At 33.6% G+C, this 17,823-nt stretch overlaps 1 protein-coding gene across 11 annotated transcripts in view; it reads right to left on the reverse strand.

Moving 5' to 3' along the window:
• The window catches only part of ATG4C (autophagy related 4C cysteine peptidase), a 100,433-nt gene that overhangs the window by 37,951 nt on the left and 44,659 nt on the right, over positions 1-17,823 (reverse strand). For all 11 annotated transcript variants that reach the window (XM_043461115.1, XM_043461109.1, XM_043461107.1 and 8 more), the window contains 3 exons: positions 8,888-9,121; positions 6,129-6,459; positions 3,840-3,910 (listed from right to left, as the gene is read on the reverse strand). In XM_043461115.1, coding sequence (XP_043317050.1) covers positions 3,840-3,910; positions 6,129-6,459; positions 8,888-9,121 — 636 coding nt within the window. The remainder of the gene's footprint in view (positions 1-3,839; positions 3,911-6,128; positions 6,460-8,887; positions 9,122-17,823) is intronic.

The following is a 17,823-nucleotide window of genomic DNA, read 5'->3' on the forward strand; positions in this document are numbered from 1 at the left end:
AGGTGTTATTAAAAGTGAATTAAAAGTGCAATATTTAATATAAGTATTTCCACAATGTTACAGAACACAGAATAATAAACTAGTTCTACCTGATAGGAGCTGGAAAAGGCTTCAGAGCATGTTCTTAAAGAATGAGTAAGAGTTAATAAAAAGCATTTTAATAATAAGGGGCATTCTAAGCAGAGACAATAATATCAGCAAAGACATGGAAAAAAGGTAATGATGGTATATCCAAAGAATGGTGTGCAGGTTGATGGTACCTTGGTGTACCAGCATGCAAGACAGTTGACAGCTGATGCTGGAAATGTAGGTCAAGACAAATGGTAAAGGACTTCAAGTGCTTTATTTTAAATGCTACAATAACTTGAGACTGGAGTTAATAGACAGTCATTGGTTTTCAAATTAAGGGACATGATCAATTTCTTTGGACTAAATGAATGAGAAATAGAAAAGAAAGATAGGGAAACCATGTTCTAGTTAGAGATAAGGGTCTGATCTGTATCAATGAGAGTGAAGAAGAGAGGACAGATTTCAGAACCATTTTAAGTATAATTTGTTAAGCCTTTGTTGACTGACTAGACATAAGCAACAAGAAAAGAGTCAAGAATAAGTAAGCATACATGTGGACATGATACTACCAGTGAAAATAGAAAGTAAGAAAGGAGCCATGTACAGAGAGAAGTGATAGGTTTAATTTTAAATGTGCTGAATTTGAAGTGCTTGTAGAACATCTAAATGGAAATAGTTAAGGATGGCAGAAAATAGAGGTTACCTCATATTAACACAAGTAGCACTAGAAATGCAGTTTTAAAAGTCCTAGTATATAGAGCATAGTACTAACTATTTAAAGCCATGGAAAAATATGTAATTACAAAGGAAAAGAATACAGAATGAGAAGAAAAGAAAATGAATAGGAAGTGGAGCTTCTAAAAACACTAATGAAAAAAAACTAACAAAGATGAGGGAATGGCAGGGAATTAATTATTAATTGACTCCGGCTTCACCTAATTTCTAACCTCACAATCAATCAAAATGCACTACAGTAATATAAACTCTCCCTTTATAATTTTAAATATCAGTGTTCAAAATTTTAGACATCTACTTCAAATTACACAAACCACCTAGATATTGAGTAGCTTTGTGTTCTTTAATTAACAGTATGTGACACTAAAGACCAAAGCTGATTGATATCAATAAAAGTGCAAAAGGCAAATTCATAAATTATTTAATGACTAATTGTTGAAGTACATCCTTTGGCTTAATTAGAACTCTTAACACAGTACATTTTATTTATAAGATTTCCTACCTGAAAAACAAATATAGTATCTGCAAAATTCATACACTTATCTGAAAACTTAAAACTTTCATGTTCATATGGTTATAATCATGGCTTATCAGTCTTTCTTAAAAATCCAATTAACCTTAACAAAAGCCCAAACAAAACACATGTGTATTTGCTAACCATTATTTCCATACAATCAGCACTAGTCAGTTACCAGGGTACTCTCAGACCTCTTATAAACACCCTTATATTAAACATAATTAAAGTACAACTACTTTCCCCAACATTAACATACTTTGTCCTGTTGAAAGCATTTCTATAAAAAATAAATAATTTTATTTTGAAGGCACTTTATTTTATCAGGAAATTAAGGTCTCTATTTTATCCCCAACAGAGTTTCAAAATTACTATAAATACCGGTCATTAAACAGAAGGCCCAAAACAATAAAACAAAGCTACATTCTGGGCAATACCTGCATCATGATCAGATGATTTATTGAAGGACTAGTAAGAGACAAATCAAACTGAGAATTTTCCTCCCTGAAACAAATCCACCAATGAGGAGGTACTTGGCAGACATGCAGACCACATATATACTTATGTTAAATTTTCCCACCTATCTTTTTTTAAGTAGCCTTTTTAAATACTGAAATTATCCTCAAGAATTTATTTTAATATTGCAACTTATAATTCATAGTATATATTCAATCAAGAAATATTTAATAAGTGCCTACATAGGGTGCCATGTTGGAACAAAAATGTGAAAACATGGTCCCCACCTTCATAATCACTTACAGTATAATTGGGATAAGCTAAATACTTTTGAACAATCTAATTATAAATGGTGTTGAGACAACTGTACAGCCATATGCAAAAGAATAAAACTAGATCACCATCTTATACCATACACAAAAATTAAATCAAAATGGATCATCAAAGATTTGAACATAAGACCTGAAACCATAAACTCCTAGAAGAAAACAGGCAGAAAGCTCCTTGACATTGGTTTTGGTAATAATTTTTTTAACTGGGCATCATAAGACAACAAAAGCAAAAATAAACAATGGCAATACATCAAACTAAAAAGCTTCTGTTACAGTAAAGGAAAACATCAACAAAATCAAAAGGTAACTTACTGAATAGAAGAAAATATTTGCAATCACATATATGATAAGGGGTTAATATACAAAATATACAAAAATATTTGTATATAAAATATATAAACAGACTCATACAATTCAGCATCAAAAAAACAAGTAATCCAATTTTTAAATGAGCAGAAGACCTGAAGAGACATTTTTCCAAAGAAGCCATACAAATAGCCAACACATACATTGAAAAGTGCTCAACATCACTAACCATCTGAGGCAAATCAAACCACAATGAGATACCATCTCACACCTGTTAGAATGGTTATTATCAAAAACGACAAGTAACAACAAATGTTGAGGATGTGGAGCAAAAGGAACCCTTGTGCACCGCTGGTGAGAATGTAAATTAACACGGCCACTATGGAAAACACTTATAGTAGTTCTTCAAAAAAATAAAAATAGAACTACAATATGACCTAACAATTCTACTTCTAGGTATTTATATGAAGAAAACAAAACCACTATCTCAAAAAGATAAATGCATCCCCTTGTTTTCTGCAGCATTATTTACAATAGCTAAGGTACAGAAACCACCTAAGTGTCCATCAATAATGAATAAAGAAAATGTGGTGTATTTATATGTGTTTATAGATATATATAAATTATAATATTATTTAGCCATAAAAAAGTATGAAATCTTGCCATTTGTGACAACATGGATAGATTCTGAGAGCATTATACTAAGTATAATAAGTCAGACTTAGAAACACAAATACTGTATCATCTCACTTATGTGTGGAATCTTAAAAAGCAAAACAAAATGAATAAAACACCAAGCTCATAGATACAGAGAACAGACTGATGGTTGGCAGAGGTAGAGTGGGGGAGCAAAAAGAGTGAAGGGGGTTAAAAGGAACAACTCCTAGCTATAAGATAAATAAATTATAAGGATGTAATATACAGGATGGGGACTATAATTAATAATATTATATTATATATTCAAAAGTTTTCATCACACACAAAAAAACTTGTAACTATGTATGGTGCATCAGAGAATGAGATGGCTGGATGGCATCATCGATGCAATGAACATGAACTTGGGCAAACTCCAGGAGATGGTAAGGGACAGGTAGGCCTGTCAAGCTGCAGTCCATGGGATCGCAAAGAGTCAGACAACAGGACTGGACAGAATGGAACTGGACAGTCCAACGACTGGACAACGGGAACGGAATGGACAGAATGGATGGTGATGGATGCTAACTAGACTTATTGTAATCATTTCACAATATACACAAATACTGTTGTACATCTGAAACCAATGCAACATACAAATTTGTATATACAAATACAAATTATGCTGTACATCTGAAACTAATGTAATGTTATATATCAGTTATACCTAAATTTTTAAAAAGGTCTAACCAAATAAATGGATGAAAAGTAGAATTATATAATAGATTCCTCACCTGTACAATCTTGCGCAACATAAATAGTTATTCCTTTTAAGTCTGGGTGTCTTGCTTCTTCAACTGCTTTTCTAAGAAAATAACAAGCATTATCCTTTAAAATCCTAACATTCCAGTTAATAACTAAAGATTTCATTTAAAGAAAAAGAAAGCCAACATTTTCTTGACTTTCCTATTTACCCTTTAGTGCCTGCTTTCAAAACTATTACCTGAATGGTATTTTTTAAAAAATCACGTCAATTTTTTCAAAGTAGAATATTCCTCTAAATTACTCAAAGAACATAAAAACATAAGTTTAAAATTTTAAATTCTTGGGTATAAAGGCATGAGCCCTACCCAGTCTTCCCAAAGAGAATTTCTCTCAAACTACCCTGGCTATATTAAACGCTTTCTAAAAAGTGCTATTACAAGACACTTCAAGGTTTGCTTCATATTAACTCATATTAAGTGAAAGTGAAAGTCGCTCAGTCGTGTCCGACTTTTTGCGACTCCATGGACTGCATAGTCCACGGAATTCTCCAGGCCAGAATACTGGAGTGGGTAGCCTTTCCCTTCTCCAGGGGATCTTTCCAATCCAGGGAGAATACTGGAGTGGGTAGCCTTTCCCTTCTCCAGGGGATCTTTCCAATCCAGGGATCGAATCGAGGTCTCCTGCATTGCAGACAGATTCTTTAACAGCTGAGCCACAAGGGAAGCCCAAGAATGCTGGAGTGGGTAGCCTATCCCTTCTCCAGCAGATCTTCCTGACCCAGGAACTGAACTGGGGTCTCCTGCATTGCAGGCGGATTCTTTACCAACTGAGCTATGAGGGAAGCCCATTACATTACTGATTAGCAAAATATGATTGTTCTCTAGGACACTCAAAGTTTTTTATCTTTTCTTTAAACAATAGCATGACTTTTTTCCTTCATTCAAAAACCTATAGGACCTGAACAGATGAATTTCCTACTTTCAAGTCTTAGAATTCTGTAAGTAAAACTGCCAATTGAAAAATATTTCCAAGTGAATATAATGCTATATTTCCAAGTATGCCCTCAATGGTTCACAAGATATGAAAAAAAATCATAATATCTGTAAAAGGAAATTACACAAATTGTAGAAAAATACTTTTATTTAACTGTATCTTTATATTTTTTTATTTAATATGCCTTATTTTGCATGTTTTTATGTGCCAGTATAAAAGAGGGATGGAAAATTATGGCCCACAGTTCAAACAGGAGCTGAGGCCTGTTTCTGTACAACCTGAGGCTAAAAAATGGTTTTTAGTTTTCAAAGACTGTAAAACAAAAAAATTTAAAAATGAGAAAAATGTGCAATAGAGCCCTTATAGAGCCTGAAAAGCCTAAACTATTTACTATCAGGTCTTTTCAGAAAAAGTGCCCTGATCCTTGGGGGTATAGAATATAACATCTTGAAGAGTAGAAACTATGTTTTTATGATTATGTTTTTATAAATGTCATACTAAACTGGACTTGATATTATTCTTAATAATCCATTTAATAACATTAGGCAAATATTTTTTCAACTGCAAGCATTGGCCTATAAAATATAAAGCCTTTTAATATGCAAAAAAAATTGCAATCATTTGGATTTTGTATATTATTCTAAATGGACCAAATTTACTATAACATGCTGTACTTTGATGATATTATTAATGACTCAATAATAATAATGGGACATACAACAAATGAGACAGTTTTTTTAAAACTTCAGTAGTAAATGGCACTATAAACCTGAGGTATAGTCAAGTTTGACTTTCAACTTTTTTCTAAGTACTCTGAATATCACATACCCTTTACTTTTACTATGATATAATTATATTAATAATCCCATACATTTACAATTCACAAGAATTTGATGTGTGCAAAGAAATGCTGGAAACATCAATTTTAGCTCTTGACATTTCATTACACTATCAGTACATTACAGCCCCCAGGTTACACTGTTTAAAAAAAAAAAACTATAATGTCATGCATGTTCCAAGGTTGAAAGAGTTGTTAGTTTTAAGAACATTTCAGTAAGGTAGCCTAGTGAAAACCTGGATAGAAAGAGACCTTGGATATCCATACCTATGAGCAAAAGAAGAAAAATTTGTCAGTAGATAAATTAAATGTGACTAGAGTCACAATATGTCTTGTCTTTTCCCTAATAACAAATGAAAGCTCCTTTATGAATATTCTCATACAGTTAGATTTTAAACGTTCTAATAACATATATGCACTGCAAAAACCAGTATCTCTGAGCCTGAGGACCACTGTCATAAGATGAAAGACTTTAAAACAATTTTACCTTAAAATGTGAGCAACCACAGCTGGTCCATACCAATCTCCAGCTTTTTTCCCAGACTTCTTTCCATATTCTATTAGCTGATGTAAACCAAAGACAGCCAAGGGGGAATCGCCAAACCAAGAGATGATTTTCCGGTGATAAATTTCATTTTGCATCTCACGATCATCAGAGTATCTCTCGATTTTTTCCTTCAGAGAAATTGTTGGGGTTTTGAGTTCTCTTTCCCCTGAAAGTGATGCTTCAAATGATGCAGTAAATTTTTTTACAGTGTTGGAAGTCCATGATTCAGAGTCTGAATTTTCAATGTTCAAAGCATCGGGCCAGGTCCAAGCTATAGTAGTTACAAAGCAAATTATTCAGATCTTTTAAATAGTTAGACACCAACAATTCTACTAAAATAAGTATGCAGCATTTAAAGTTATATGAGTTACTAAACTAAAATAATAAAGTCAGAAAGTAGATTAATGGTTGTACATGGGGAAGGAGGAATATTGGGAATGACCACTACTAGTATGGGCTTCCCTTGTAGCTCAGCTGGTAAAGAATCCGCCTACAATGCAGGAGACCCCAGTTCAATACCTGGGTCAGGAAGACCCCCTGGAAAAGGGAATGGCTACCCACTCCAGTATCCTTGCCTGGAAAAATCCAGAGGAGCCTGGCAGGCTATAGTCCATGGGGTTGCAAAGAGTTGGACACAACTGAGCGACTAAGCACAGCACAGCACTATCAGTATGCGGTTTCTTTGGGGGAAGATGAAAATGTCCTAAAATTAGATCATGGGGATAATTGTAAAATTTTGTAAACATACTAAAAACCACTGAAATATTGTTCACTTTAAATGAGTGAATTTATAGTATGTAGATTAATAAAGCTGCTTAAAAAAATAAAGGTACAAGCAGAGAAAACATGCTAATTTATCAATGATGTTTTCTTTAGAGTTGAAATATTATTCTCCACACTTTTCTGTAGTTTCTAAAATTTTTTAAATGGGAATATATTACATATGGAGAAGGCAATGGCAACCCACTCCAGTACTCTTGCCTGGAAAATCCCATGGACGGAGGAGCCTGGTAGGCTGCAGTTCATGGGGTCGCACATAGTCGGACACGACTGAGCGACTTCACTTTTACTTTTCACTTTCATGCATTGGAGAAGGAAATGGCAACCCACTCCAGTGTTCTTGCCTGGAGAATCCCAGGGATGGAGGAGCCTGGTGGGCTGCCATCTGTGGGGTCGCACAGAGTCAGACATGACTGAAGCCACTTAGTAGCAGCAGTAGCATATTACATATAATCCGGAAAAAATTAACAAAATGAAAGAGAAAAAAATAGCAAACTTAGGTACAAATGGACAATTCAAGAATATGTTTCCCTTTCTTTTCTTTTCTTTTTTTTTTTGATAGTACGAAGATGGAATAAAGACTTTTATATTCCATTACCAATACTGCTCACCAGACGTCCAATCTTGACTACCGAAAGGCACAATAAATATATTGAATATCATTCACAGTATTCATGACAGAGTCACTTCAGAAAATGTGTTTTGTTTTGGTTATACATTAAAATAAAAGTTTGATCATGGAAGTTTAATATTTCTTTTCAAGGTTTTTTCTCTCATACACTCCTTTCAAAATAATTTAATTATTCTTTGGGGAGTATCAATTCTCTAGTAAATGAAGTTAATAAAGCCATTAGAGATCAAAGATTCCCCCCATACAAAATCAACTATATCACTACTTCACTCTTTTTAATAATAAGACAGTCCCCAAACATTCATGAAATTTTAAGTTAGCCAAATGAGTCACGAGTTCAGAGGCCGAGTCAGGACTGTGAAAAGCGTTCCAATTTGTGTCCGTGATTGCAGGAGACTACAAATAAATGAGGAAAAGCTGAAAAGTTCCTTTCCTTGCAATATCTTCACCATTCTGGAATAAATATTCTCTCTAAACAATCTCATCAATAATACCTACAGAAAGGTTATTAAATATTTGCTGGGCATTGCAGAAAATTATCAAACACTTAAAAAAATATAATGATACTTAGTAGTAACCAGATACAATAGCCTAAAATGGTAAACTAAAATCCTCCTACAAACGTACATATTACATAAAAATAAACTAGTGGAAATGTTAAGAAAGGTGGCACATCAGAAAAAATAGATACATGTAAGTTAGGTATCAATGACATTTTTGAGAGTCTAAAAGTATGATGACCTTATTTATTAATAGAAAATAACAATCAATTTAACTGATTATAGCCATATTTATAAACACAAAAATAATTTTAAAGCATCACTGATAATATATAGAGAGAAAAATAAAGAAATCAATACAAAATTTCCTAAGATTTAAATAACATAAAAATATTTTAATGTAAAAATATTAACTGCACAATAATTATCTGCTCAGTCATTGCTGCCAGAATTTAAAACTGCAGATAACCCAGAGAGTCCAATTGAAAAGAACTAAATAATAACAAAACCAAAAAAGTCCAAAGACTACTAAAACTTGAACTTAATTCATAGTGGTAGCCATGAATAATATTTACATTCAACCTGTATTTTGGAAAGGTGAATCATGAAAGTTAAAGTCATACTTGCCCAATTCAACAAAGATGTTATGTTACTTGCTAAATTAGTTACAACTTCAGAAGACATTAGAGAGTCAAGAAAATTAACATCAGGGAATTTCATTCAGTTTGCAAGCTAGAGTTCAAATTTAAACAACAATAAAACCCCCCAAAATAAAAAACTTGATTTACCTCTACCAAGAAAGTGTAGTATGAGTCCTTGAGCCAACAGCATTTGGCCAGTTCTTAACGTACAGCCCCAACCACAGTCTGTTGTCAAAGCTGAGCCTTCTATTTGAGGAAATTCTTCCCTGTAGGTAAGCCATATTCTTGAAATGAAATCTTTACGAAATTCTTCTACATTTCCTGCAATCACATGATCTTCTATTGTACACCCTGACCTTGCAGGTAAGAGTTCATTTTCATCTACAAAATATAAATATATATAAAAATATAAACAAATATATACAAAGTAATATATAAATATATACAAAGAAATGTCAGTAATGGTAATATGTTCCCATTACTGTTCGTATGGAGTATGGCACAATCTAATTCTTTTCTCAGATTTAAATGAAGATAAATCTTACATTCTGTTCAGACTGTTATGAAAATCAAATGAGAATGAATGCTGAAATGTTTTGTACACTTTGGTACTAACTAATATAAGGTATTATCAGTAATTCTGTTGTTAATAATAATATTCTATATTCCAAATATAATCAAGTCTAATGAGATAATATAAAAATATGTTTCCTTTTTGCCTCACTTGGCTCAAGATATAGATATTAGTGCTCTCTAAAATGAGATTTGCAAATAAAATATCATGATTTGCCAATATGTAAAAATGTATATAATCAGATAACTAGCTCAAATAAAATAAAGACGTATTTATTGTTAGGAACATTTATACTCAAATTATAAAACCAAAACTAATAAGCTAATGGCATCATCAACTCAATGGATATGAGTCTGAGTAAACTCCGGGTGACAGTAAAGGACAGGGAAGCCTGGAGTGCTGCAGTCCATCATCAGGTCGCAAAGAGTAAGACATGACTAAGCAACTGAACAACAACAACAAATAAAATTATTAAATATGTTGTTACCCGATCATGTTAAAATATATTTTTAAATTGTTGCCACTCACATACGTAATTTTTTAAAGCCTTTCCAAATTGATTCTCTCTACTACAATTTCTATGTGAAAACTATGGTCACTATTTGCCCAACAATTTACAAAACACCTGTGCTCAAAATGAACTAACATTCCTTGATCTTTCCAGAGAGAAAGTCTTAGTCATCTTTTTAGCTTCTGCATGCATATAGTACCTAGCACAAACAGATCCTAACAAATGTTGGCTAGTTTGGGTGGATGGATGGATAGGTAAATAAATCTGCCCATAACTCTCAATTCCAAGGAGTTTAATTTTTAATGCCATTCTGCAGGATGTTAAAGCAGTTTTATCATGCTTTTTATTCCTCATGTTTTCTGCCTCTATCCCTCTTCAAACTCATTCTGAAAAAATTACAATCACCCAAGCTTCATAATATTCAGTTTAATGGAGCTAAATTGTAGCATACAGTTTTAATAATTAAAAGAATACATGCCAAGCCTCTCTTATCAATGAATTTCTCTTAATACTAAAGCTTGAATCTAATTATAAATAAAAATTAAAATGCCTGGAAACTGAATATGGCACTATAAATATGTCCAAAGTTTCTACTTTAGGAGACATTTAAATTTGTTTTAAATTGAATACAATAACACATAACTATAATACCTTATCCTGTGGCTTGCCAAACACATAGTTCCTAATTTCCTACCTTGACAAAGGGACTAATTCCTTATCCTTTTAAGATCTAGTCTCCCTCTTAATATTTACTCTAAATATTATTGGAAAACTGCTAGTACTAAATGAACTTTGTTGTCCTATTCATTTTCCACTATAATACTGCTCCTTCTATTCCACTCTTTGATTGGCTTTCCTTTTTGCAGTATTAATTATATCAAGAATAATTTTTAATTTACATCTGCTTCCCATCCAGATTTCAAGTATACCAGAGAGGAAGAAATGTGTTTATCTTCTGGACCTCTCAATGTTCAGTGCCTAACACAGAGTTCAGTCCATAGGAGATGCACAATAAACATTTGTCAGGTGAATGCAAGATAAATGGAATCAAAGGAAGAGATGTTTTTTAAATTTTGTTTTGCTTTGCTTTTGTTTCCCATGATGGAACAGACTTCTGAGCAGAGGCTTATGAAGAATGAGAATACCTAAAAGAACCACTAGAAGAGTGAGAAAGAAAGCTGATAGAGGAAAGAGAAGAGAATCACTAGGAATACTGAGAGCTCAGTTAAAGTCTGCTTCTCACCAACAAAAATCACAACCAAACAAGCTAATATGAAAAATAATCAGAAGTAAAATAAATTGAAAATAAAGCCTGAAAGTATAAGTATTATAATTATCAGATATACAGTAAAAGAGTATGCATGTGTTTAAAAAATAGAAGGGAACTGAAAGTTGGACAAATAACATAAAACAGACTATTAAAATTGACCAGGCGCATATAAAAGAAAACCAAATGGAACTACTAGAAATAAATAATAATAACAGAAAATAGAAATTTGGTATAGATGAAATAGAAAACTATACATAACTCAGAAGATAATCAAGGAACCAGAGAAACTAAAGAAATTACTTAGAACACAGCACAGAGAGGCAAAATAACAGAAAGTATTTAAAAACCAAGTAATTTAAGAGACATTAAAAAAAAAACTAATAACAGAAAAGCTTGTCAGAGATGTACAGGAGAACAGGAAAAATGGAGAAAAACTATAATTAAAAGTGACTGAAATTTTCTCAGATTTTAAGAAATATATGAATTCTGAGTAGAATAAAATGAAGCCCACACAAAAGACAAAGAGCTGATCTTAAAAATTATCAGAGAGAAAACATACACACACAATACAACAGCTTCAAAACACAAGAGAGAGAAAATCATGTTCTAAAGTGAGCAGAGATTTATTAAACAGAATCCAAAAACTACTAACCATTTAAGAAAGTAAAAAAGTCACCCAGATTATATTAAAATTATGAACTCTTTAAAATTATGAGCTCTTCAAAACATAAATGATGAAAAAGTAACTAAGGGAGGAGGGGACAACATTTCCTATAGATATATTCAAAAATGGATTCATATCCAAAATATATGAAGACAATCTAGAGAGACAATTTAATAGAAGGCATGTTTAAATGGAAAAATATCTATGAAAATATGCTCAATTTCATCAGTTATCAAACAAATGCAAATTAAGATAAAATGTTTCTCTAATAAATATGAAAAATTTCAAGTACTGGTGAGCTGACAGCAAGCAGAATTCTCATTACACACCTAGTAGAAATATAAATTAGCACAACTGGTTTGTAAAATTATCTGGTAGTATATACTGAGACTGAACATATGAATACCCTGTGATTCAGCAATTACATCCCCAGGTACACATACTGTATGAAAATCCATATACATGTTCATTAAAGCACATGTACAAAAATATTCACCACAGGGCTCTTACTGATTGCCAAAAATTGAAAACTATCCAAATCTCCACCACAAGTAAAATGGATTAATAAAGTGGCATATTCACACGATGCAATACTCAGAATACAAAAATATCCAGCACCCAAAAAGGTAACTAATACAATGTCTGGCAATCAATTGAGCATACAAATAGGCAGGAAAACACAAGCCAAAAAGAGAATATTCAGTCAATCAAAACTGAACCCAAACTAACAAAAATGCTAGAATTAGCAAACAAGGACATTAAAAGAGTTATTAATATTACAATATTGTGCTGTGCTGTGCTAAGTCATTTCCGTCATGTCCAACTTTTTGCAATCCCATGGACTATAGCCTGCCATGCTGCTCTGTCCATGAGATTCACTATAGCCTGCCATGCTGCAAGAGTCTTGGAGTGGGTTGCCATGCCCGCCTCCAGGGGATCTTTCCAGCCCAAGGATTGAACTCATTGCTCTTACATCTCCTGCACTCGCAAGCAGGTTCTTTACCACTAGCACCACCTGGAAAACCCCAGAACAATATTACATATGTTCAAAAAGATAAACAAAAACAAGGAAGTCTTTTTACTGGAATTTTAGACATACAAACTACAATGTCCAACATAAAAGATATACTGACTGGGATTTATGACATATTAGATATTGCTGAGGAAAAGATCAAAAAGACTGGTGAACTTGAGGACAAAGCAATAGGAACTATACAAATGAAAACACAGAGAAGAAAAAGAATTCTTTAAAAAAATAAAAGCACATCAGTGAGATGTGGCACAATTTCATTCGTGCTAATATATGTTCAACTGGAGATCCAGAAGGAAAGTGAAGAGAGGGGAGGATAGAAAAAAATATTTGAAGACAAAATGGCTGAAAAAATTCAGAACTTGTGAAAGCTATGAGACAACAGTTTCAAGAAAACACCAAAATCCAAGCAATCATGAAGAAAATGACACCACTTCACACCACAGTCAAACTACTCCAAACTAGTGATAAAGAAAAAAAATCTTAAAAGCAGTCAAGAGTAAAAAAGACATTATGTACAAAGAAAGATAAGGATAACATCAGGTTTCTCACAGTAAACAAAACAAGCAAGAAGATAAAAGGGCAACATCTTTAAAGCTACAGAAAGAAAAATATCATCAACCCAAAATTCTATACCCAGCAAAAATACCTTTCAAAAATGAAAGCAAGACTCTTTCAGAGATACAAAAGCTGAAAGAATACATCACTGGCACCCCTGCATTGTAAGAAATGTTAAAATAAGTCCTTCAAGCAGAAAAAGAATGAAATTTAGCAGACAGAAATATGGATTCATACAAAGGAATGAAAAATACCAGAAATAACTACATGAGCAAATACGTAAGTTTTCTTACCACTTAAATCTCTTGAAAGATAATGACTGTTGAAACAAAAACAAAACAATGTATTGTGGCATGTATAAGACACAAATAAATAAAATATATGACACTAATAGCATAATAAAGACCAGGAGGAGGGAAGTGCAATACACCACTCCAAGGTTCTTATACTATATGTGAGTTGATACAATACCACTTGAAGGTGGACAGTGATAAGTTAAAGATGTATACCAAAACCTTAAAGTAACCAGCAAAATAACATAATAAAAAGTTATAGCTGATCAGCCAGCAAAGAGATAAAATAGAAACCAGAAATATTCAAATATTCTGAAAGAAGGTAGAAAAGAGGAAAAGGGAACAAAGCAAATTTAACAAATAGAAAGTAAACAGTGAGATGACAAACTTTACTATATCAATAGTCATATAAAAGGTAAATACAGGCATATCTTGTTTAACTGTTCTTCACTTTATTGTGCTTTGCAAATAGTGCATTTTTTATACCTGAAGCTTCATTGACAACCCTGCATTGTCAGATGATGATTAGCACTTTTTAGCCATAAAGTAATCTTTAATTAAGGTATGTAGAAGCAACTGTCAGAACCGGACATGGAACAACAGACTGGTTCAAAATTGGGAAAGGAGCACGTCAAGGCTGTATGCTGTCACTCTGCTTACTTAATTTATATGCAGAGTACATCATGCAAAATGCCAAGCTAGATGAAGCATAAGCTGGAATCAAGATTCTCAGGAGAAATATCAATAATCTCAGATACGTAGATGACACCAAAGGTAAAAAGCAAAGAGGAACTAAAGAGCCTCTTGATGAAGCTGAAAGAAGAGAGTGAAAAAGCTGGCTTAAAACTCAGCATTTAAAAAAGCAAAAAAAATAAAAATAAAAATAAAATAAAAAAATAAAAAATAAAAAAGCAAAGATCACAGCATCTGTTCCCATCACCTCATGGCAAATAGATGGGGAAAAATGGAAACAGTGACAGATTCTATGTTCTTGGGCTCCAAAATCACTGCATTGGTGATTGCAGCCATGAAATTCAAAGACACTTGCTCCTTGGAAGAATAGCTATGACAAACCTAGACAGTATATTAAAAGCAGACACATCACTTTGCCAACAAAGGTCCATATGGTTAAAAAGTTATGGTTTTTCCAGTAGTCATGTACAGATGTGAGAGCTGGACCATAAAGAAGGCTGAGGGCTGACAAATTGATGCTTTCTAACTGTGATGTTGAAGAAGACTCTTGAGAGCCTTGGATTGCAAGGGGATCTAACCAGTCAATTCTAAAGGAAATCAATCCTGAATATCCACTGAAAGGACTGATGCTGAAGCTGAAGTTCCAATACTTTGGCCACCTCATTAGAAAACACTCTGATGCTGGGAAAGATTGAGGGCAGGAGGACAAGGAGTGAAAGAGGATGAGACGGTTGGATGGCGTCACTGACTCAATGGATATGAGTTTGAGCAAAATCTGGGAGATAATAAAGGACAGGGAAGCCTGACATGCTGCAGTCCTTGGGGTCACAGAGAGTTGGACATAATTGAGTAACTAAACAACAATACTGTTTTTTATATATAATGCTATTGCATGCTTAATACACTATTATACTGTGTAAATACAACCTTTATATGTACTGGGAAACCAAAAAATTTGTGCAACTTATTTTATGGCAATATTTGCTTTATTGAAATGGTCTGGAACCAAACCCACCTTATCCCCAAAGTATGCCTGTAGTCTAAACAACTTAATTAAAAGGCAGATATTACCAGATTGGATAAAAAAGCAAGATTTAACTATTCACTTCCTACAGGAAACAAACTTTAAACATAAAGACAAATAGATTAAATGTTTTAGAATATAAAAAGATATACCATATAACCCTATGCAAAAGAAAGCTTAATATAAGACAAGTATATTTCAGACCAAAAAATATCACCAGGGATAAAGAAGGGTTTTATCAATTAATTAACAGACCAAAACAATTCTAAAGGTTTATGCACCCAATAACAGACCTTCAAAATCGATGAAGCAAAAACTAATATAACTGCAAGAAGAAATAGACAAATCCACAATTACTGTCTGAGATTTCAATATCCCTCTCAACAAGTAAGACAGTGCAAGAATAAAGATTTGAACTCAACCAACTTGACTTAACTGTCCTTTTAGAACATTTCAGTAATAGAATACACATTCTTGTCAAGCACACAAAGAACATTTACCATATTTAGAACATTATACCATATTTAGACCATAAAGCAAGTCTCAATAACTTTAAAGAGATTAGAATCATAAAAATGTTTTCTTTGAATACAATGGAATTAAAAAGACCTATACATAGAAAACTATAAAACACTGATGAAAGAAATCAAAGAGGACACAAACAGATGGAGAAACATACCGTGTTCATGGATTGGAAGAATCAATATTGTCAAAATGGCTATTCTACCCAAAGCAGTCTATAGATTCAATGCAATCCCTATCAAGCTACCAACGGTATTTTTCACAGAACTAGACCAAAGAATTTCACAATTTGTATGGAAATACAAAAAACCTCGAATAGCCAAAGTAATCTTGAAAAAGAAGAATGGAACTGGAGGAATCAACCTGCCTGACTTCAGACTCTACTACAAAGCCACAGTCATCAAGACAGTGTGGTACTGGCACAAAGACAGAAATATAGATCAATGGAACAGAATAGAAAGCCCAGAGATAAATCCACGAACCTATGGACACCTTATCTTTGACAAAGGAGGCAAGGATATACAATGGAAAAAAGACAACCTCTTTAACAAGTGGTGCTGGGAAAACTGGTCAACCACTTGTAAAAGAATGAAACTAGAACACTTTCTAACACCATACACAAAAATAAACTCAAAATGGATTAAAGATCTAAATGTAAGACCAGAAACTATAAAACTCCTAGAGGAGAACATAGGCAAAACACTCTCCGACATAAATCACAGCAAGATCCTCTATGACCCACCTCCCAGAATATTGGAAATAAAAGCAAAAACTAAACAAATGGGACCTAATGAAACTTAAAAGCTTTTGCACTACAAAGGAAACTATAAGTAAGGTGAAAAGACAGCCCTCAGATTGGGAGAAAATATAGCAAATGAAGAAACAGACAAAGGATTAATCTCAAAAATATACAAGCAACTCCTGCAGCTCAATTCCAGAAAAATAAATGACCCAGTCAAAAAATGGGCCAAAGAACTAAACAGACATTTCTCCAAAGAAGACATACAGATGGCTAACAAACACATGAAAAGATGCTCAACATCACTCATTATCAGAGAAATGCAAATCAAAACCACAATGAGGTACCATTACACGCCAGTCAGGATGGCTGCATCCAAAAGTCTACAAGCAATAAATGCTGGAGAGGGTGTGGAGAAAAGGGAACCCTCTTACACTGTTGGTGGGGATGCAAACTAGTACAGCCACTATGGAAAACAGTGTGGAGATTTCTTAAAAAACTGGAAATAGAACTGCCATATGACCCAGCAATCCACTTCTGGGCATACACACTGAGGAAACCAGATCTGAAAGAGACACGTGCACCCCAATGTTCATCGCAGCACTGTTTATAATAGCCAGGACATGGAAGCAACCTAGATGCCCATCAGCAGATGAATGGATAAGGAAGCTGTGGTACATATACACCATGGAATATTACTCAGCCGTTAAAAAGAATTCATTTGAATCAGTTCTAATGAGATGGATGAAACTGGAGCCCCTTATACAGAGTGAAGTAAGCCAGAAAGATAAAGAACATTACAGCATACTAACACATATACATGGAATTTAGAAAGATGGTAACGATAACCCTATATGCAAAACAGAAAAAGAGACACAGAAATACAGAACAGACTTTGAACTCTGTGGGAAAAGGTGAGGGAGGGATGTTTCAAAAGAACAGCATGTATACTATCTATGGTGAAAACAGATCACCAGCCCAGGTGGGATGCATGAGACAAGTGCTCGGGCCTGGTGCACTGGGAAGACCCAGAGGAATCGGGTGGAGAGGGAGGTGGGAGGGGGGATCGGGATGGGGAATACGTGTAAATCTATGGCTGATTCATATCAATGTATGACAAAACCCACTGAAATGTTGTGAAGTAATTAGCCTCCAACTAATAAAAAAAAAAAAAAATTGTGTCATATGATATGATTTATACCTTA

This window comes from Cervus canadensis, chromosome 2 (genome assembly GCF_019320065.1).
Source record: "Cervus canadensis isolate Bull #8, Minnesota chromosome 2, ASM1932006v1, whole genome shotgun sequence".
In the NCBI taxonomy this organism is placed as follows: Eukaryota; Metazoa; Chordata; class Mammalia; order Artiodactyla; family Cervidae; genus Cervus; species Cervus canadensis.